This window comes from Micrasema longulum, unplaced genomic scaffold (assembly GCF_059751315.1).
Source record: "Micrasema longulum isolate JH-2025_06_02 unplaced genomic scaffold, ASM5975131v1 h1tg002220l, whole genome shotgun sequence".
In the NCBI taxonomy this organism is placed as follows: Eukaryota; Metazoa; Arthropoda; class Insecta; order Trichoptera; family Brachycentridae; genus Micrasema; species Micrasema longulum.
Window position 1 is genome coordinate 37,654 of NW_028279382.1, and position 23,490 is coordinate 61,143.

At 31.0% G+C, this 23,490-nt stretch overlaps 2 protein-coding genes across 2 annotated transcripts; one reads left to right on the top strand and one right to left on the bottom strand.

Moving 5' to 3' along the window:
* The first annotated feature begins 325 nt into the window (after positions 1-325).
* Positions 326-10,360, top strand: LOC148272709 (uricase-like). Its single transcript, XM_088239683.1, has 4 exons — positions 326-371; positions 5,347-5,799; positions 7,157-7,467; positions 10,030-10,360. The coding sequence occupies exons 2-4, from the start codon at positions 5,373-5,375 to the stop codon at positions 10,201-10,203; spliced, it is 912 nt and encodes a 303-aa protein (XP_088095809.1). The 5' UTR covers positions 326-371; positions 5,347-5,372; the 3' UTR covers positions 10,204-10,360.
* On the bottom strand, positions 10,360-21,638 carry LOC148272710 (uncharacterized). Its single transcript, XM_088239675.1, has 4 exons — positions 21,594-21,638; positions 20,995-21,132; positions 16,277-16,534; positions 10,360-12,466 (listed from the first exon to the last, which is right to left on the bottom strand). Exons 1-4 carry the CDS (start codon positions 21,636-21,638, stop codon positions 12,398-12,400), a joined length of 510 nt encoding a protein of 169 aa, XP_088095801.1. The 3' UTR covers positions 10,360-12,397.
* Positions 21,639-23,490: the final 1,852 nt, after the last annotated feature.

The window sequence follows — 23,490 nt, forward strand, 5'->3', positions numbered from 1 at the left end:
TAATCAAATTAAAAATACATTTCCTTTAAAAAAATTTACAATGTGCCGGATATCCGGCTATTCGGCTTAGGGACTCTCCGAATATCCGGTATCCGGCAAAGCCACTATCCGTTTCATCACTAATAATAAGGTTCTTAATTGCTGTTTTGCGTATAATATATCATCAAAATGAACAAAATCATCGGAGACTAGCTATCGCGATTTTTTTACATATTTTTATTGACTATTTCACGCGGTTAACCGTAAATATTATGTCTTGCTTGACTTCTCTGTAGATAATGAAGAACGAATGTCGTTATAACTATCTAAATAACATTTCAATCACAGTGCAACTGTGTTCTTCGACGAAAGCGGACGCTTGTGACAAATTGGTTAGTGCTCATTTTTGCAGTTTCTAAATGATAATACTTGATACATACTAGTTTATTACAGTTTGATATACCTAAAAAAATTATAATTTGATTATGTAAGTAGTTTTAGAAGAATAATATTATACTTAAATAGGTAGGTATCCATGTTAGACGGAAAACACATTATGAAAACTGGTACGAGAGTACACTTACTGGATTTAACATCAATATGAATGTAGCTATAATCTTTTTAGGTACTAACTAGTATTTATGTCACGTATGCAGTAACGAAAAGATGTAATAATTATCTTTATAATAATGTTAAAGAGTAATCAAAATAAAACCTTTAAATGTTTTATTTTGATTACTCTTTTTTAGTTGTCACGGTTAACCGTGACAACTAAAAAAGTGTCAATTTAATTTTGTCCGTTTACTAATCAGGTTTGCCCCATGTTAATACGAGTATATTATGCATTTTTGTTGACTAAAATCTTGACAGTCGCTCTAGCTCATTCTAACTTGTTCTAGTAATACTGGTGACTATTATTCGTAAGTATGCACTTGTTTATATGTTTTAACTTTGTTAATGTTAAATGTTGTTTATTTTTTATACATTGATTACATTACTAATTATTGACCGTATTATTGAACGCAAAATGTTGGGTAAATAAATATTATTTTGCAAATTGGGATATTCGGTATTAAGATGACATTACCTTGTAGGTTTGTGTACCTATCTACTTATGTAAGTTGATCTATTTTAAGATTAATAATTTCAGAAAAACAAATTTAGCTTCTCAAAATATTACATAATATACCTACGTAGATACAATATTACTCAGAAATTGAAATTTTACAACAAACATTAATTCAGAGAGATAGCAAATAATTGGATCTGAATTGTATAAATGGAAATATTAATAATATTGTTTTCATATGACATACCGTTCAAATCTCAGAGTAATAATGCGCCAAGCTATAGAGGAGCCCAAACGTAGAAAAACCATTATATGACTATTGGGTATTAAGTTAGCTACAGTTCGCAGCAAAACAATGGGCCGTACTCAAGTCGATAATTGCCAAATGGATATTAATTTGCATTGCAAATACTTTTAAATATGTACCTGTGTATTTATTTTTGCAGGGTTATTCCTATTTTATTTTTTTTAATTCGCCTGCATTTATTTTATAAAACTGGAAATACATGTGTGTGATTATTTTTTTAATTCATTTATTAATTTTATTCACAATTTACTTATGTTACATTTATTGACACATACATTCCAGCTCCATGGAACCAAAGTCCGTTTTGAGTTTGTTTGTTTGTCTGTCACATCTCCGAAACAGCGAGTCGTAGGTGCCTGAAATTTGGACACGTCATTTAAGATGCGATTTCAAGGTTAACGTAGCTGATTTCGAGTAAAATTTGAATCAACCTCTATTCGATAAAGACTCAAACTTTATATGGATGCCTAGTGCGGCCCTGGCATATTTTCCTTAATTAATTGTCATTACCAACAGTAAACATTTTAATTCACAAATTTATCCCCTAAATTGAGAAAAAATAGTATCTGAAGTAAATATGTTGATATAAGGAAAGTTTTTAAGCAACATAATACACGTGTCGGGACAATAAATGCCAAAAATCAATGTAAATCATGGGAAAATATTCGGAATCAATTACCTGTGAAAACTGATTCCCTTAACACCTTTGACCCTCCTACTGCTGCAACCAAACATACTGCAATTCACCATAGTCGATTTTTATTTATTGTAACGTAAATATCCAAGTTATTTACAAAGAAAGCCAAGCACACCGACAAAAGCATCCGACAGAACCGTTATGTGTTTGTTGTCAAACAAAACAAAATGGTTGCTAGCCAACAAACCAACATCGCTTGCGTTTTATGAAACATGGTGATAGGGCTTCTCTCTAGGTTAAGCATTATTACTCTGAGGTTCAAACCCTAGAATTCTCTAATTAATTTGGTAATTTAGTATTTCAAGTATCAACAATATTTTTTAAACGACGATTTATACTTGTTTGCAGACCTAATAGGAGTTTAATATTTTTATTTATTACATCTAACTTTTAATTTTTTCCTTACGTTATTTTACCCTGTGATGTTATATTTCCTCCGTATTATAAGAAATATTTCATAAATAATATATGTAACTATGCTGCCTGTTTTTTAGAAAATATTATTTCACACCGAATAAATTAAGTTAGAAAAACGAAAGTATCTACCTACTAGTTTCATAAAGTGCTTAAATATTTGTGTTTTTAAATACTCAATTACACTCTTCCTGCTCAAACGAAAATACATCACTACCCAGCAATGTTTACATAATCTTAATACAATAATTAACCAATTCGAAATTATATCATGAGAATTTACATTTTCTCACACCATATTATTTACCTACGTGGTGTGTTTTGTTATTATTATTGTCTTTATTCAAGCATGCTCTTACAATATTAATACATTAAAAAAAACTCAAGTATAAAAACATATTCGTCCCTATAAACTATTAAATAATAGTTTGTCATCGGGTTTGGCATCGCTCAGACAATTATGTTAATTAAGATTCAAATAAAAGAGTACTGACATAATATTGTACATACATGAAATAATAAACATATCGACGCTGGAAAGGCTATTTACTTTAAGCGACATCGCACTTTGCACGAAACGGGAAAACATTCAAATATGATTTACCCCGTCCATAAACGATGTTCTGAATGGAGAAAGAAATATTTTTTTTAATAAAAAATAATAATTTTAATGGCTCCTGTAAAGTGTGCAAAATGTCGCTTAAAGTAAATAGCCTTTCCAGGGTCGAAATGTTAATTTTGTTTTTAATGCTTTGAAAATAAAAAAATGTGTTAAGAATAAAAAAAACTCAATAAAACTAGATAAAATGGTTTTAAATATATAAAAAAAGTGTAAAACGAGTGAAAAATAAAACAATTAAATTAAAGTATGAACAGAAACTTTAAATTAAATGCAACCAAATCATGATAAAAAATAAAAATAAAATAAATTAAAATCTAAATAAAAATTTTAAAAAATAAGATTCACCTATAGATAACAGATAAAATTAAGATTTCAAATAATGAAGAAAGAAAAAAAAGGGTAGAAAAAATATTTATGAAGTCGTTTTATTTTATTACATATTTTTATTGCGTATAGTGCTGAGTACTTTTAATGTTCTTGTAATATATTTACAACTGATAAAAAATGTAAATTAACTGAGAAACGGGTTATCAAATGATAAAATTCAGTTGAATTTTGACCTTCGAAATGTGCTGTAGAAATACATAATACATTATTATATATTGTGATGTTGGTATTTGTAATTGTGTAACTTAAAATATCAAATATTGTTCATAATTATTTGTATCGATTACCATTTTCAGTGTCAATCATAATAAATCTAAGATGTTCTTAGGTAGGAACTTACTTGAGCTTATTGATAGAATATTAATATATTAAACGCGTTGTTACGTGTCCGGTAAAATTGTGTATGTTTCGTAATGAGAAAGTTCAGTGCTACGAGAGATTGGATATAAAAAATGTTTTCTTAAGTGCAGTAAAAATTAAAGCATTAAATTGTACGGCGAAGTTCCTTGAAAATAAGTGAAAAAATAATAAGAACGAACTATTTTGATCGACGTTGCTAATTCTTTCGACACAACTAATGATAGAGTGTTGTGATAGATTTCCGGTTTACGGGATGCCTATATCCCAATCATCAGAACTCACTGAAGAGAACTTGTGATATCTCACGCGGAGTAATGCCGAATACAAAACTTTATAAAATCATAGCGCTAATAATATGTAAAAGAAAAACGATACATAAAATATAAGATTTTTTTTTCGGCTTAGTTTGATAATCTATTAACAAATAAAAATAAACCACTGAACTTCTTCATTGCTGATTTTCTAAAAATAGACATATAAATAAATCACAAAACAATCAAACAGGCGCCGTGGCGCAGTTGGTTAGACAGCCAACTGTAAAACTGGCGTCGCGGGTTCGATTCCCGCCAGTTGCAAGAAAAAAATCCAAGAAAGATTTTTTTCTCAATTGGTCTGAGTGTTGTGTTGTATTTTTCGTTACCTCCTTCCATATCCCCCCTATCTCACCTGCTGACATGCCTCAAAATAGAGGCATAGAGGGTTATTCCATTAAAAAAAAAATGTAAAACAACTTTGGTTTAACCACTTTTTTTTCTACATTCCGGTTTCGAAGCTACACATGCTTCTTTATCAAGGTATAATTAACTAATTGATTCTATGCTATTTTATTTTAACAGTGATTATTAAATATTACAAACCGACAAGTTTTAAAGCTTCACAATACTCAAACTTTCAATTTTTATATGAACAACACAACAAAAAGATTTGACTTATTAGCTCCATTTGTTTGACGTAATATTTAGTAATAATCGTTAAAATAAAACAGGATTGAATTCATTAATTAACTATAACTTAATAAAGAATCTTGTGTAGCTTTGAAACCGTTCGGTAGAAAAAAAAGGGTTTTTTTTTTCATTGAGTATTTACAATATAATATACACATTATTACAATATCAATATATTATAAAGAAAACAAAGTATTAAAATATATTTTGTCCCGATAAACTATTCAATAATAGTTTGTCATCGGGTGCTCAGACATTAGTTTTAATTAATAATCAAATAAAAAGAGGACATACATAATACTGTATACGTGTAAAATAATAAACATAAAAAATAGTTTGAATATTTTTTTTAGTAACATAATTTGGCTAAATTTAGAGGAAGCAATGGTTTCGTGCGTTCTATGGACGGACTGCGCATGACTCCGACTCCATTTAGTGTTTAGTATTTTATAAATGTAGAATATTTATTTCATAATAATATTTTTGACAGCTTTTGAACCAAAAAAAAAAATATGGATTCGCCAATTTATTTCTTATTAAGGTTAAACATTTAATACGCATTTACAGAATCTCCGGAAAAAACCAAGAATCGAATGATGGCAAATGAAGATCGATACGAGATTACAGATCGGGGGTACGGTAAGAATTACGTGAAGTTGCTTCACGTGAGAAAGGAAGGATTGAAGCACACCATAAAAGAATTCGAAGTCAACACATCCCTTAAATTAAACAGCCAATACGACTACAAGGTCGGGGATAACAGGGATATAGTGGCCACAGATACCCAGAAAAATACGGTTTATATTATTGCAAAGAAACACGGCATAACCACCCCGGAAGAGTTCGCTATGCTGCTATGCAAACACTTTCTCGGCACGTACACTCACGTGATTGAAGTAAATATTAAAGTGGATGAGTATCCATGGCAGAGAATTAAGAAAGGAAAGGATTGCCACAATCACGCTTTCGTCTTCACACCGGTCGCTCTCAGATCGGCCAACGTTTTCCAAAGAAGAAACGGTAAGTAAATACGTTATTTATAGTGAAAAGTTATAGTACTAAGAAAACTTACCCAATATTGCAATGAAATGAAAAAAGATTTATGGATATTTTTATCGGTATACTCAAATTTTAACAATGTTTTGAGCAGGTCCAAATGTTTGTAGACAGGCTGGATCTGGATCTGTTGACTTTTATGTAGTAAAAGAGCTGAAACCTTTATCGCGTGACACTTGCCAATGACAGGTTATAAGCCCTGTAAATTCCTAGGCATCTATGTTCTCCTCTCGAAAATGTTTTCCCTCTCTGTTACAACAAATTTAGTGCCTACTCAAATTTCCATGAACAAAATTGGAATATTTGTAAGAAATTATCGGCATCGCGTCAGTTATGTGAAATCAATCTTGTTACTGAAAAAAATTGTACACATTTGCATCGGTGATATTTGTTACCTTCACATTGTAATGCGGTTCTTAAAGGGAAATCTGATAAATGGAATTTTGACATATATTGTTTGAGTGCTGTTAGGATATCGCGATACGCCGGTATATCGATAAATGCATCAGTTTTTCAAAAGATTTTTTTACTACGCACGTGTTAAAAATGTTCCTGAAATTAATTTAAGAGTCCTCCACACTAGCAACACCTGTTTTAAAGAGTACAGTGCTAAAAATTCAATTTACCTTCTTTACGTGTAACCCTTTTTTTTTTAAATTTCTTCCATGTTATTTGATTCAGCGAGATTTTGATTTCTTTTTTGAAATATTTTTTGTGATCTGTTAACTTAATTTTATGGGGAGTATAAACGGTTTGGGAGAGAAATAATTCTTGCACCTTAGACCAAACGTTGTTTTATAGTGAGGGATAGTCATAATGATATTATTTCTTGCCTTTGTTACATATTCATGTCCCTGGGCAAGGGGATTACGATGTCCATCTCCAAATCTATCTGGGGGATATAATTATGTATAAAATTTTAGAAAGATTTCTTAATAATGGTATGAAACTTTTACAAGTAGATCTGCTGACTAATCTCCCCCTAAAAAAAAGTTTTTACGATTTTGGATGAAGTATTTTATCATTTACTTAATTCAAAACGACAATAAATAAAAAAAATACATGTTTTTGTTTTTAAATTTAAATTTGACTTTGTAGATAGTCGAAAATAACTTTGTTAACTTTCCATTGTAACCGGGCCTTGGACTGATAACTGAAGCGTTAGATTGATAATTTACCTTCATTGAAACTAAAATGATTCGGGTACGCTGCAAGCAGAGTATTTATACAGTGTTCTATGCACCACATGTTGCGAATAGGGAAATGATGACGATGAGTCGTAATCTATTACCCAAAACTAATCAAATCTGTTTTTTTACAGGGCCTTTCAAAATTACTGCCTCTTTATCCAACCTTCGAGTTTTAAAGAGCACTCAATCGTCATTCGAAAAATTCCTTCGCGATGATTATACCACCCTTCCCGAGGCCAGTGACAGGATATTCAGCACCATTGTGGACGCAGAGTGGGAGTATAGTTCGCACCAAGGAGTGGACTTTGACTTTTCGTGGGCTAAGGTGAAGGAAGCCATCTTGGAGAAGTTTTCTGGGAACGCTGTGACAGGAGTTCCATCTCCTTCTGTGCAGAAAACCCTTTATCAGGCCGAGCAGTTAGTCCTAGATACTATCAGCCAAGTAAGGACTTTAATTGTTTTGTTTTTTTTATTATTTTATAGAGAAGAATAATTGAGTTTTTTTTAAAAAGGAAATATACCATTCGCACTTTGGAAATAACAGTGGCCCAACTCTTTAAAATTCTATAACTCTCCCATGAGAACATTTAAACACACCCGCGCTGTTAGGAAAGGTGAGGAAAGCACATTCTTCTGTCCTCTCCTTCCATATATTATTATTTGCATGTGAGATTAGAATGTACTTTTCTCACCTTAAGTTTTATATCTGAATACGGGCATAACATTCATTCGCAGAAAACAAAGGCACACCTTATTCAATCATTTGTCCCATCTAGTTAAAAAAATCTGAAATAACAAGAGGAATAATAAATTATCATTATGCCATTATTATTTCTTTGATTTGAATACAATATTTTAGTATAAAATCGAAATTTTTAATTAAGTCTACACAAATGTTTTTAAAAACCCTCGAAATACACAGAGGCACCTGAAATACATAGACACCCAAAAAACAAAAATGAAGACGGGCGGTGGGCTGAAATTAAACTCAACATGGTTCCTGGCACTACACACTTCAAAAATGACACGAAATGTTCCTGCTGCCGACTGCGACACTGTACAAATGACTAGTTCATAAACATTTTTTTCATCTACAAAACACACAGTTTATCCTGAAGATGGCTCCTGCAATGGTAGCTGAAACGTCGGAACAAATCCAACTTACACGAGCTCACCCAAAAATATATATATTAATTTTTGTTTTGTTTAAAAAAAAAGTATTTAGAGACATTTCTAAACACTTAACTAAAAAATGTCACGGGTTTGCTTCTGTACCGTATGCTGATATTATTTGAAACAGATTTTTCAAAAGCGTTTTACTCATTTTCCTTGATTTACCTAGATGCTATTACTTTTTCAACGTTGTTATTATTACAGTAAATGAATTATTATCATAGCAAACATTCTTATCGCTAGTACTAGTGAAGTAATGGATGAGGTATTTAAGTATCTGTCCATTTGCTACGTGTCATCACACAATTTTGTCATAATATGTGTGTTATGTAACTGGATATTATGTAGACTGCGAGCATATGATTTGAAATTTTTTCACACTTCTGAATTAATCATCTTCTTCTTCGACCTGTTTTGGCATAATCAATTTATCGCCAAGATAATTATTTTATTTCACAAAATGTGATTGTTTCAATTACTTATCATTTTATTTTTTCATTTTTTAAACCGACGCTTTATTTTGTTACAATTAAGTAAATACATGTTTTTGGGTAGCAGTACTACTTTTATATATTTATATATATGTTTTTTAATAGTCTTTATGTATTAACATTTAACATGTACATCTGTTTGTATTCTAATTAAGTAAAATAAAATGAATAATTAATTAATAAAATAAAAAATTAGTAAAGGATGAATTATAAGCATGAATATTTGAAATTAATCAAACGACATATCAGTCGGTAAAGTTGAACATTCATCCCTCCATCCACATCCAATCAAAATAATTAACACTTAACCAGGGTAAACGATCAAATATTGACATGTTCAGTGAACTTTATACTAAAAAATCTTTTTGATAAGTTTAATAGTAAATTAACGCCGCCATATAGCACAAAACTAAAATAAAAAAATGTTATATATATTAGACGCTCAGTTTTTATGTTACTCTTAAATTGTAGGTGATTGTTCTGTGTCCGGGCGGATAAAGAACACAGTTTTGAATGTGAAAAATAATTAGAACCCCAGGGTGGTCCAGACGAACGTTTTCGACTCGAAAGCTACTCTCAGATAAAAATTCTAAAAAAGGAAATCGAGTTGAGATAAGTCCGTCTCGTTGTGTATTGGTTAGCGCTTTCGCCTACCATTCTTGACTTTAAATATTTGTTTTAAAAGTGGTTCTCCACTGCAATATTTCAATGTTCCTGGATTCTCACTTGAAGCGTTAAACTAGTCACCTTACCTTCCATGTAGCAAAAATGATCTGGTTTTGCTGCAATTGGAGTAAAAATGCACTGCCCAATGCACTACTAGGTGCGGATAGGGAAACGATGATGATGATTATAAATAACTCGCGTTTTATTAGTACTAAAGCAAAATACCTACAAACGAACAAAAATAGATTCCTAATTCAATCATATCGTTAGGTTTTGAGTTTTGAGTACCTACTTCTAATTTTAGTGAAAAAAAAATACCTACATTATATTATCTGTTATGTTTTAGTGCTTGGCCGTAGTGGCGAGTGTGTTGCGGCGCGGGCGCGGTGAACTCGAATAAATATTATGGTAGCAAGTGTAGTGTCCATAGTGACCGCGCGGGCGAGACAAAGCGCCGCGCCCGCGCCGTGTCGTAAAACGCTCGTCATTATGACCAAGCATTTGATGTAAATAATTTTGTGTTTGTTGCTTATGTCCAAATGACATTCAAAACCAAACGATAACGAGATTTTTATTTTTGTTAAAATTATTCGTGTGTTCAAAAGAATGAATTAATTATTTTGTTTGTGATGCTGTTTTGATAATGAGGCATGTTTTTTCTTTTGTCTTTGCAGATCAGTAGAATTTCTATGGTGATGCCGAACAAGCACTATTTTAACATTGACTTCACTAAGTTCCCAAGCCGCCTATACAGCGGCAATAGTAACATTGAGGTCTTGCAGCCAGCTGACAAACCCTCGGGTCTCATAAGGGCTGAACTCAGCAGAAAGGGACTCAGCAAACTATGATTCTATAAACATGGAAAATAAATAGAGATAAAATAAACTACTCGGGATTCCAATTACCGATGTACTTTAATGTACATATATTTTATGTGTGAAGCCTAAGAATCAAAATTACATTGTTAGAATAAATAATAAAAAAATGAAGCCTTTTTAAAACTCATTCTTTTTTAATTTGAAATACAATATTTAACTGTGTTCGCTGCCCTAGTTCATGTATGTTCAATAGACCACTATGCAAATTTTACAAAAGACATTTTAATTATTTTTTAAATCTAATAAGTAAGATTAGTAAGTGAAGATTGGCACTCAAAAAATGATGAAAATACTATTTACTAACGGAAAAAAACAATAATACTTTAGCTACATGGACGCGTAGTAAAATAATGAACATATTGGCATTTGCATTCATAACTCAAATTTCTAAAAATGGTATATTGAACATACAAGAACTAGGGCAGCGTGTTGTATTATCATTGTGATACAGAGGTTAACTTCGAAACTCCAGGTTCTAACCCGTGGGATACATATTTTTTCATTTATCACAAACTTTGAAAAACTAAAGATTGCTAATTTGGTGGCAGCCATAATTCGTATTAAATAAACCACGCAAAATTTAGTAACTAAAAGTTTATTATTATCCGATGTGTTACATACAGATATATTATATACTTGCTTCAATTTTTATAAAATATTTTACTAGGTTTTTGCCTGTGTAGTGCTATCGCATGGGTTGAATGTATACAAATATACACTCGTAAATCTTTGTGTTTTTGCAGTTAAACATAACTAACTGCAAAAACACAAGGACATTTATGAAAAAAATATACTTATTTATATTAGTCAACACTAGCCAGAAAAAGAACGTATTAAAACTATCTGATTTGAAATATTCTATTCCCTATTTCCACACCTTCTTAATTCTTTTTTAAGATCTATCTTTATGAATTTTTCGTTTGAATAAGGTTTAATTTATTTATATATACGCCCAATGGGCATTTTTATGGACATATTTATACATAGAAAATTATAATAAAAAAGTAGAAAGACTCAATGGTATATATTAGACTTTGTGGGAGTGGAAGCGGGAGAGAGGTGAATATAATTTAATTTGATTCAGTGATCGTTTGAAAGAAGATAACTTGTTATCAAAGAAATCAAGACTGGTATATTTGGCAGACCTAAGAATTCTGGGCATAGGGGAATGAAAACCATAGTTAGTTCTATGGTTATCGGTATGAAAGAGTAAGTTTTGTCTGAGGTTTCTAGTTGGGATATTTAATTTTATTGAGCTCAGTAGTTCAGGCGCATCAAAGAGTGAGTTGAGAATTTTAAATAGGACTATTAGGTCGGATTTATTTCGACGGTCTTGAAGAGAAGATATATTCAAGGTAGTTTCTAACTCATTATGCGTATATATGTCTCTGGATAAGCCCTATTTAATCTGATTTATCTGTCTTGTTTTCTATTGTATTATACTAATTTAATATTTGTAAACATTGTTTGTTCATTTGTGGCTAATTTTACCAGGAATGGTAAAGAAAGAAAAAACGAAAAACAAAAACTGTTCCTTATAATGTAAACACAAATATTCAGGTTGCGGGAAAATTGCGATTTCGTGAAATTATTCGAGTACTTCATAAGACAATATTTTATATTACCGTTTTTATTTTTCGCAAAGCAACGTACATGTAAACATTATAACAAAATTAAATAACTTAAAAAGTATCACAAAGAATACAGACACAATTGAAATATAATGTGCATAAGTAATTTGAATGCACACCTGTTTAATATCTTACATTGTGTAAATACGAAATACTATTTTTACTATAAATAAATATATTATGAAAAAAAGACATGTTCTCTATACATCCAACGAAAACATAATTTATACAAACTGTAATTTAGGTATGACATTTTTTATGGGGATTAAGGTGCGCGCGGTCACGTTTCTTCCCTCACTTGTTCAAACGTTCGCCTAATTCATTAATGAATAATTTATTATCCCAGTATATCCGTATTATACTATAAAGTACTTTTCAATTTATTTAGATATTCAGGGTATTCAATTTCGCAAAGCATTGTCAATTCTTCATACGCGCCAATAATGCAAATCCTGACTACATATTCATATCATGGTGACAGGTTTAAGTTTTAATAAAGCTGTACATGTCACTGTTATTTCGAAGTATTCAAATCATATTGGATTATCTACTTTTGGAACTCCGATAATTTTGTCGGCCATCTGGTACAGTTCTTCAACGGTCTGAAATCATAAAACCAAAATATTAAAATGTTTTCTCCTGTAACTCGAACGAAAATATCAAAAGTGCACACTCAATGTAAAATAAATATTTATTTAAGTGTATTTTTAGCCATTCTAGAAGTTGATGTACGTGATATTCAATATCTGCTTATGATATTTGACGTTTGATACGAGGAATCATTTAAATATTTGCAATATAAGAAGTGGTAAATGGCTATCTGCCAAGTAGGTTTATTATTTCAAATAAATATTTTTGTTCTTTGATTATTTGATGAGAATATACTTGAAATGCTTAATCAAATGCCTTTTTGAGATTTCAATCATTGATTGAATAAATAACGAAATCTCGACAACAAAGTGTCATAATTAAGCAAATTATATTTCATCTTTATAAGTATAGGTTTGAAAATAGTAAATATCCATTAAAATTTGGATAAAAATGTTTAGAATTATGCAAATTCATGTAGCTAAATTATTTATTATACGGCACAATTGCCTTTTACAACGTATAATATAACATTATAATGAGTTCAGTTACACAAAAAAACACTATATTAAAATATGGAGATATAAAAAGATAAAAATATATACATATAGGTATGTTTGTCAGCATACATAAGATATAAAAAAAATTGGAATATTATAAACATAAAATGAGTTAACAGCAGATCATTAGCATAAGAAGCTTTTGCAATTTAATGGTTAATCGTTAACATATAATTATAATTTAAATATAATATTTTGGGATTTTAAGGATTAAAAATTAAAATCGACAAAACATATAAAAATATATATTAAGAACAGTAAAATATTTGAATTCACTTAATTCATCCAAAATTAATTCTGCGATTTGGTCTCCATTTTATAAGTTACACCAGTATAAATAAGAAAAATTTCAAAGTAAATTCTTAATATTTATTTTCTTTAAAGTATCAATTCCCCTTGAAATAATTTATTATAATTTACTAATGTGTCGGCCTAGTGGTGTAATGGTCAGCGTGTCTGCCTACCATGCAAGAGGTCTCGGGTTCGATTCCCGACATGGTTGATACGAAATATTTATTTAACAGGGTTTTTTAACACTAGAATTTTTCACAGTCCCTGGACAGGTACCTGAAGCGTTAAGCTGATCATCTTACCTTCATGTAACAAAAAATGATCAAGATGAGCTGTGATTGGTGTATCAATGCAGTACCCTATGCACCATTCGGTGCGGGAAGGGGAATGATGATGATGAATGTGTAAACTTAAATTAAAGAAACGTTATCTAGTAAAAGGATAATCAGTTTTTTTTTTTTTTTTTTAAATTGAATCGGCATTCACTTCATTATAAATTATTATGAAAATAAAACTTTGTTATCAGTTTTTTTTGTTTTATTTATACAAATATTTTCTTCTTTTATGTGTTTATTTTGTATTTGTATAGTGTATTACTTCGCAGTTTACAAATGAGGAGCAGACATCCAAAAACTGATTTGTCACAGGAATATAGAAATTGAAAACTAAAGGAAAACTTTTTTTTAAAAACACTTTTTACTGTATGAACTTTAGTAGATATTTTAAATATAAAAACACGCGTATTGATCATTATATTATTATTACAATATATCTATTTTATAACGATTTATTTTAAGTTGAAACCCCTACTACAGCGGGCTTTTCCATAAAAAAATACATGAGTATGTTTACACATTTGAGTAGCAAACATTTATATTAATAAGTAACTGTCTAAAGTTGAAGAAAATGGGTTTACATCAAATTTCACAGTTTATATCTAAATCTATGAGACTAAACCATACTATGAGAACTTATCAATACGTAAATCTATTTATGTATTTACTTTTAAAAACGTAAAAGCCCGTTGAGAGCGTTTAAAATTTATAAAATCAATAATAATAATAAAAAAATCAAAATATTGAACTATTTACTAAAAAAATGCAGAAGCGAGGTTTGTATTTTCAATTAAAAGTACCTAATGTAAAGTATATCAGAAAAATAACAGAATATTATTTTTTACCTAAGTAAATGTTATTTTTTTTCTTAAAAATACTAAAGTAAATTTTGATATAGATAAATTATAGAAAAGTACAAAACCTCATCATTTCTCTATACGCACCTAGTGAAGCGTAAGGAAATTCATTGACACTAATTGCAGCGTATCTGGGTCATTTTTGTTAGATGGAAAGTAAGGTGACCAGTCTTATGCTTCAGGTACCAGTCCATTAATAATGAAATACAGCAGTGTAGAACTATCTTTCAAATCAATATTTTACTTCATTTATACCGGGAATTAAACCAGGGGCCTTATGCTGGACTCATTCGTCTTAAAAATCGTATGCGACTTATGTAATTCGACGAGTGACAGCATTCTTGAACCACCCGTACGAATGCAGTCGATTGAAAATCAATCGACTTAATCTCGAGTTCCCCAAAGCACTCGACATTAACAATCGAATGCGACATCGTAACTTTAGCTGTCAATCTCCATTTTGTAAAACGCTCGGCATTCATGTTTGAATGACGAATAGATATTTTTGTTGTATTTTAACTTAAAATTTATAACACTGATCAATGTTATGATGATGGTATAATTATATATAACTGTACTTATTTTTAATCCATTATCAAATTAATGAAGTTTCACTAGAAACATGATTTTGAAATTATTTTATCGCTCGTCAATGTCAAATTACGTATTTGAGATGTATGGTTATACAATTTGTTTTTTAAACCCACTAAATGAATATGAAATATTTCTAATAACATCAAATGTGTGTTACGTCAAAGGCAAATAATAATTATAAATGTTGCAGAGTTTCAGTAAAACATTTTCTTTTATTTTTTCATAATATTCCATCCACAAAATATTCGACGGAAGAAGTCTGACAAAAAACAATAAAGGTTTACGTGTGGCAGGAGAGCCCACAGATAAACACGGATTTGTTAGTGTTGCCACTTTCTCATTCGTCTTTGTAATTAAATTGTCAGAGGGTTTTCAAGAATAGCATTATGACAAAGCAATCGAGATGCCCAATCGACTATTATCGAGTGGATGACAAAATGTCACACGGTGCGGACTCACATTCACCCATGTGTCTATTGAAAATACGATAGATACATATTTGGCAATTCTACAATAACTGATAGCTTCTTTAAAAAATACCAAGGTTTATTGTTGCTCTCCTGTAAACCTCGCAAAATAAGGATCCAATACTATACGTAGGGACCGTCAAAATATTTTGTATGAAAATTAGGCCAGTGTATTTATTTTCCGTATCCAAGGAGATGAAAAATGCAGATGTGTGAGAAAGAGAACCAAAATCCTGAATGGCAACTCACGGGTAAAAATCGTGGGACAGAGAAATCGAGTGGAGAGAAGTCCGAATGGTAATGGAGTGGTTAGCGCGTTCGCCTACAGTACTTGAGTTCCTGGTTTCAATCCCCGGAAGGTCGACACGAATTATTTGTTTTCAAGGTGGTTTTATACAGCAATATTTCATTGTCTCTGGACTGACACACGAAGCGTGAAACTGATTACCTTACCCTCCTGTATCAAAAAGAATCGAGATACGCTGTGATTGGAGTACCGATTCAGTGCCGTATACACCACTTGGTGCCGGTAGTAAAATGATGATGATGATGATGACGATGAAATAAATTAATAGAAGAATAAAACCGAAGCACGAGACTGATTACTCTCCTGTAACTGATGATCGAGATACACCGCATTTAGTATAATAATGCAGTGCGCTATGCACCATCGGGTGCAGACGTTTTGATGGCGGTATGAGGCAGACGTGATGTACGTACTGTTAAATTTCTCAGTTGCTTAACGCCTTCATCTTCATACTTGGGTTTGATTTTGGTCGCAAGGGGCATAATAAGGCTTTCTTCTCGGGGTGGAGTTCCAGCGGTGGGGCGCTCGGCCACGGGGGAGTTGTTGGGGACCTGTGACCCCTCGAGGCTCACCAGACTGACTTCTTCCGTTCCTGGAGGGTCCCTCTGACTGTTCCTGCGAGTTCCCCGCCGCGTTCTGCGGTATTTCTTGTAGTACGCGTCCACTCGAGCCTGTTGAATGGGATATTTTCACAAATATGGAATAACGTTTAAAATATATCATATAAATATGTATTTGAATATGATTTTTACGATTCTAATAATCAATGTAAATGTAGGTATAAAAATATCAATTTTTTGATAATTTTAAAAACCGGGTTGGGTTAGGTTAGGTAGTACCAAAAGTATGTAATAAGTATGGTAATAGAACTCTCAAATATTTAGTATCTAGTATTTTAAATTTATTGCCGAAAGAACTTAAATTTAACTCACATTGTTACAAGAGCAAAATAAAAGAGTGGCTACTCGATTAAAATTTTTAATTTTCGAGAATAGTAGCTTATGCGGAAATATTTAAATTTTTCATATATTTTCTTGTATTTAAAAAAATTATATTTTAATATATACATGTATATTCTGATCTTTCCGGCGGTTAATTTATATTTGTTATTCATTGTTTTTATAAATGTAAATAATATTACATAAGTTAGTATAAATATAATCTCCACCAACAAGCAACAGAAAGTGGCTTGGTGGGATTTTGGTTTTAGTAAAAATATAACAATTGAAATTTTAAAAAAATTGTAAAAATGTATAATTAAATAAAAAAAAATTAAAAACTTGTTAAAAGTTCATACTGTTATCATTCTAAGGTATCTCGTGTTTAATCGTCGCGTGTTTTTAATTTCTATTTTAAATTTATCTCCGATGTAATTTTCAAATTCCGGTATTGTATTTGTGTGTCAGCATTTTTGGTTACTAATCTGTCTGTAATTTGGTTATCGTCTTGTAACTTTCCCATTGAAATTTTATTTACGATTATATTATTTTATGTTCCGTTATAATTTAATTACTTAAAAAAAATTATATTTGCCTTCCTATACCTAAATTACGTAAATATTGAAATTTTTGGGTCATTATGTTTTAGTGGTAAAAAATCGTGTTAGGAAATGGGAAACACGTTGTCCAAGAGGGGAATTGGCAACTCGGACCTTCTAATCCGGTGTGCGTGACGTTACCAAAGAAACCACAACCCGTTGAAATGCTTGAATATTTACTATTGTTTGAAAAAAAATACAGCACAGGAACACAGCCCAAGAAAAATAACATTTGATTGTTGTGATTTCATCGGTAATCGAACCAGAAACTCATTTTTTTTTTAAAAAATGTGTTTTTACAAATACTGAATATTCATATTATTTTACGAGAATATTAATATTACTTTATCGAGGTCTATTTTTTAAAATGTTTTATTTCATTTATACTTTTACGATGTTTGTATTATTTTTTTATACAGAATAATGTCACTGGGATGTCTTGTGCCGAGGGAAACATTTTGCAATAAGTGAAACATGCCTTAAATTAGTTATTTAACAAAGTTAACATAATAATAAAGTAAAAACGTAATTAATCTAATTCACCTAATTATCATTTACATAATAAGCAAACTAAACTAAAACAACCATAAAAAACAAAACCAAATTTTAAGGGATAAGGTAGGTAAATACAATGTTTGGACTGAAATTTATTACAAGAGAGATGAAAAACTTTTTTGAAGGGGGAATTATTGTTATTCTTATTTTGAAAATGTGGGTCAGTGCTATATAAGTTCCTGACGCCACTGAGACTCAGTTTGAATGAACCCTTTACTGATTTTGTAACATTTATCATTATGTTGGGAGATTCATATTTCATATATTGAAAATATCGAATAAGGTAGGTACCAGGGCGAGCAGTGATTTATTTTATAGGTAATCTACAAAAAATATTAATTCATTTGTACCTACATATCACGAGCCTTAGTGACATATGTCATTAAAACAAGTTCCGAGATAATCGCATTTAATTTTTTTTATTCATTCTCCCACAATTTTATTTTATTTTTTAAAAATTGAAACTTTGAGAGAGTAATCTTTATTTTGGACAAAGTATAAAATTGGAAATCAACATCTTGCACTTATATTAAAAAATAATTCAAATATTTTCAGTATAGCCTCGATATATAAGTAATGTAATTATAAATAGCTATTTTTTCTGTGGTTCTGTGAAAATCAACTCATACAAAAATAATTATTTACTTCACGATATATGTAGTTTTATTCTACACTATTTTAATGCAACACCTGTACAAAAGTGTATTAAAAATACCACAATGACATTCAGCAGATATTTCCATTATGATTGAAATGTCAACTCTGAGCACTGGCCGATTCGTATAAATTGAATAATGCCAAAAACGATCACTTCAAACGCCACAGGTCATATGTGATACATAACATTATGTCAACGGTATTCTATTAAAGAAAAATAGTCCTTCAGAAATAATGTTCGAAATACTAGTTTCCAAATAGAGAACCTTCAAATAATATTTGTAATCATCAATCTTGTTTTAGTACTCAAAAACCTAAATATATAAAATATAGTGTACTTTTTAGTATGGAGAAATAAGCTTAGGAAATCGGCTAGTTTCACCATTCACTGAAAAAGAGCTGGGCGCTGGGCGCACTTTATATATTTTTTTTGTAGGGAGATATAAAACGGTGTTGGTGATTTACCATAAATAATTATTATTTTACTATTTTCCCAGAAACATAGTTACCATAAAACATTATTATATATAGTCAAATATAATGGTAAGCTGTGCATGGTCGCTTATTTGGACGATTTGCCCCTGGTACTAGTTAAATCAAATAATAGACTTTGGTTTCTTAATGACTCATTTAAATGTTTGATTTAAATGAAACGATACCGATCAATCAATCTGATAAAAATAATGTAAAATTCAAATGATAAATTAGAAGTTATTAATTCTGAAATTATGAAAATTATTTTTGTTTCTGAACAGGATTAAAGTTTATTCAATTTAAAGCATTTTGACAGTGATAAATGGGTAAATATTCTCAGCAGTTCACGGTGCTATCCGAGGTATTTTGAAAGAAGTTAGGTAGGTAATATGGTCTCGAACATTTCATTTACTAAAATAAACATAAAACATATTTTTTCTACCGACCGGTTTCACAGCTACACAAGCTTTTTATCGAGGTATACCTACTTAACTAATGAATTATATCCTACTTTATTTTAACAGTGATTGCTAAATATTAATCGATACATATTAAGCTAATGAGTCAAGTCTTTTTGGCATGTTGTTCATGTAAATATGGGAAGTGTAAAGTCAGATGGATACGACCTTTAAAACTAGACAGGAATGGACTAAAGGAAATTTTGTTTATTCTTGGATTTTTTTCTTGCCACTGGCGGCAATCAAACCCGCGACGCCAAAGTTGGCCGTCGAATCGACTGAGCCGCGATGCTTGTCTATATTTTAGTGATAACTACGTAAAGATAATAAACTAAATTGATTTTTCAAGTTCATAATGCCAAAAGGAAACAAAGAAATATTATACTATGTTCGCTGATGCTAGTTCCTACTAGACTAAATGGAGTCCATAAACGTGTAGTTTAGTGAAAAAAATAACATGCATTAAAGAGTTCAGAATTGAAAGAATATTATATATTAAATAAGTATTACATAAAGCATTAAAAATATTGGTATTTCGAAAGAAAATAACGTGTAAATATTTATTGTCATCGAAAATAGTTAGACTAAACGTTATGGTATGATTTAAAGGGTTTTATATTGAATATTTAGATTGTAATAATAAACATATTTTTCTAGAAACCAAGTAGATAAGTAAAAAAAAGGAGTGAAATACTGTGTTTTTCATGTACATTTCTTAAAACACTTAATCATATATAAGGAGGTTTTTCGTTTTTCCGACTTTCACCCTAAAAGGAAAGAAACGAAAGAAATTACCTTCCCGAAACATTTCTGTTGCACTACAGAAGTGTTTTCCAACCATTTTTAAGTAAAAAAAAAAAATGGCGAAACCTCAGAACCTAAATTTTATTATACTATTGGTTTACCAGTGATTTTAACGACGGCGTATTTAACTTTATTTCTGTTGAGACGATATAGTTATTATTCGAGAAATTAAGTGCAAGGTAGAAGCATTAACACGGTATAAGATTCATACAGCATACTTAAAATATAATTTAAGTTGCATAAGATTGACGTTTGAAATGATTGATATCATTTGCGGCCAGGCGGTAATTTTTGTCATTTGCGACATTGTGTGTTTTATCCAAAGCTCACTGTAGATGGGTATGCAGTGTGTTGGGGTATATATATGGAGTAATAAGAGTTTATTGACATTGTCGTACATTTAAAGAAACGACGGGTAAGCATTCCTTTAGCTTCTATGTTAGCTTCATCATTAATTTAGCACTTCGTTTAAAATATGCATGTTCAAGATACTTAACATTTTCTATTAATTTTAATATTTTCCCCTCTAGGAATAAAATTCAATTTTAAAAAAATTAAGATGTAGGTAAAATAAATAAAAAAATAATACTTCTCTTATATTTTCCGTAAAAGTCTTTATTGAAAAGTGTCGAAGCAAATCTTTTACCTTATTCATTTTATCAACTTCTTTATTGACCACTCTCCAGAACACGAATACAGGATGTGACTTCATCTCCGGGGGGCAATCGTCCAGAGGTGATCTTCCACTCAATATTAACTTCTTTAAGCGATCCATTTCCTCTGCCTGAAACAAAACAGTTCTAAAAATTTTTTTTTTTTTGAAAAGATGAATAATGGTAAAATGAACTTGCTAATTTAAATGTTTAAACAATCGATTAGGACATTATCAACCCCCGATTTACGTGTTATGCATGAATTAAATGGGATATTAGATGAATAATTATGAATAATATTTTCATAAATGCACGATTGACTGTGCAAATTTAAAAAAAAAACGGATCGTTTGCGATTTTCTTATATTTACATATCTACATTTAATTTCCACAAATATCCTAAAAAAATTGCGTATTCGCCTATCATGCTTGAGATCCCGGGTTCAATTCCTGGGAAATTTGACGTTGGTTTTAATCGCTGGATTGGCACTTCAATAAACATCCCTTCCACTAACCCCACACCTCACCAAAAAAATATCAAAAACTGACAAATAAGTGTTTGACCAATAAAGCGATACGCACCTAGAGTTACCTTATGACAGGCGATTGCCAAACTTGACAGGCATACGGCCGGCATTGTTTTGAGACAGGTATTTTTAATCGGGTCATCTAAGATTTTCAAGTACCGGTAAGTTTGTGACAAAAAAAGCAGCTATTCCCCTACTGATAATGAATCAAGAGATCAATCCCACCGGCATTTGGGTGGAGAATAATGAATTTACCCATTTATTTTTCGGAACCTACCACTTTTTACCTAAGACATGCATTTTCCTGAAAAATCTGGCACTTTATGCCCCTGTACAGGCATCCCCTCATTTTGGAATGGTAACCCTATACGCACCGGGCGCGGACAAGAGCAGCGGCTGGGTAGGAGAAGAGTATGGGTTTTGTGAAAGGGATGCTAGTCTGGGAAATTAAGGTTACATTTTTATTTTTAAATTGTAACAAAAACATTTAAAAAAAGGGAAGTTTCGCAATCTAGCCCTGAAACACCGTGTATATTAAAAAAAAAATACCCGTAGGCTCTGTGATCTGTGATACATAAAAGAATATTCAAATAAAACAAATGTTTGAATTTTTCTGGCAGTCTAAGGTCAAAAGTTAATATTTGTGGGCACATAAAGTCATAAAAATATTGCATATATTTTGTTCCCCGTCAGAATATGTTCGAAACAAGTCGAGTGCATGCCTAATGTCTATTGCCTTTCGACCTTCGCTCTTTACTTCGTCCCTAATGTCACGAGACAATATGTCACGGAAGCTGACATTTCCATGTTTCCTGTGAATCAATAGATATAATTCATGTTGGTGAATATTATGGAGAAGATCGCGATAACACTCAACTATTCAAGCGAATATTCTTATAACTTTTTGTATTTTTGCATATGTGTTTTACTAGTGGGGTTTTCGACAAAGTAAGGATTTCCAACATATTTTAACAAACGCATAGCTTTAATGGATTATCGTAAAGCATTCGGTTCTGTGGAAACCCGGGTAATTATAAGTGCACTTGAAAATGCCAGGATGATTCTAGATGCACGAGGTTGATTAAATATGTAAATGAAAATGATACTATGGATGCAAAAGAAAACGACGATCTAAAAACTGAGACAATCAAAATTAAAAAAGGTGTAAGACAAAATGACAGGATATCTTCAAAACTTTTTACATTAGCCTTAGAAGACATTTTCAAGACGCTTAATTGAAATAACAAAGGCATAAAAGTAGATAGTAAGTATTTAAAATCCCCTTTGTTTTACAGACGATATAGTTATAATAAAGAAGTAAATGAACTAGAAACTGTGGTAAAAAAAATATAAGATGCCTCTAGAACGATTGTTCTGGAAATGAATATAGACAAAACCAAGATTTTGAGTCCAACACCTAGCATCATATGTACTGGAAATAAAACTGTTGGTGCTGTTGACGAGTACATTTACCTGGGGCACAAAATAATATTGGGAAAATCAAATCAAACTGCGGAACTTCCTCGACGAATCGAATTAAGTTGGTCTGCTTTTGGAAAGCTAAAATACGCTTTAAAAAATAAGTAAATCCCAAACAATCTGAAGGCCAAAGTCTACAACTCTTGTGTTCTGCCGGTTACAACATACGGTTTTGACACCATATCAAGCACTGCCAGAAGTATTCAGAAAATTCAAAGGTTTCTTACTTTTTACTAAGCTCTTTCTTGTACCATTTTTAATACAATTACAAGTTTTAAACAATTATTTTTTTATTCCTCCCTCATTCATTCCCACACGCACATGTATCCTCTCCCTCATTCATTCACGCATACACACATTCACTTACACATGAATACAAACGTCACACAAATACAATTACGAAACTTCTTTTCTTATATATTATGTGTCATTATATTTACAGTGGATTTTTTTAATTGGCTTTAGCATTGTCAATATTTTTTT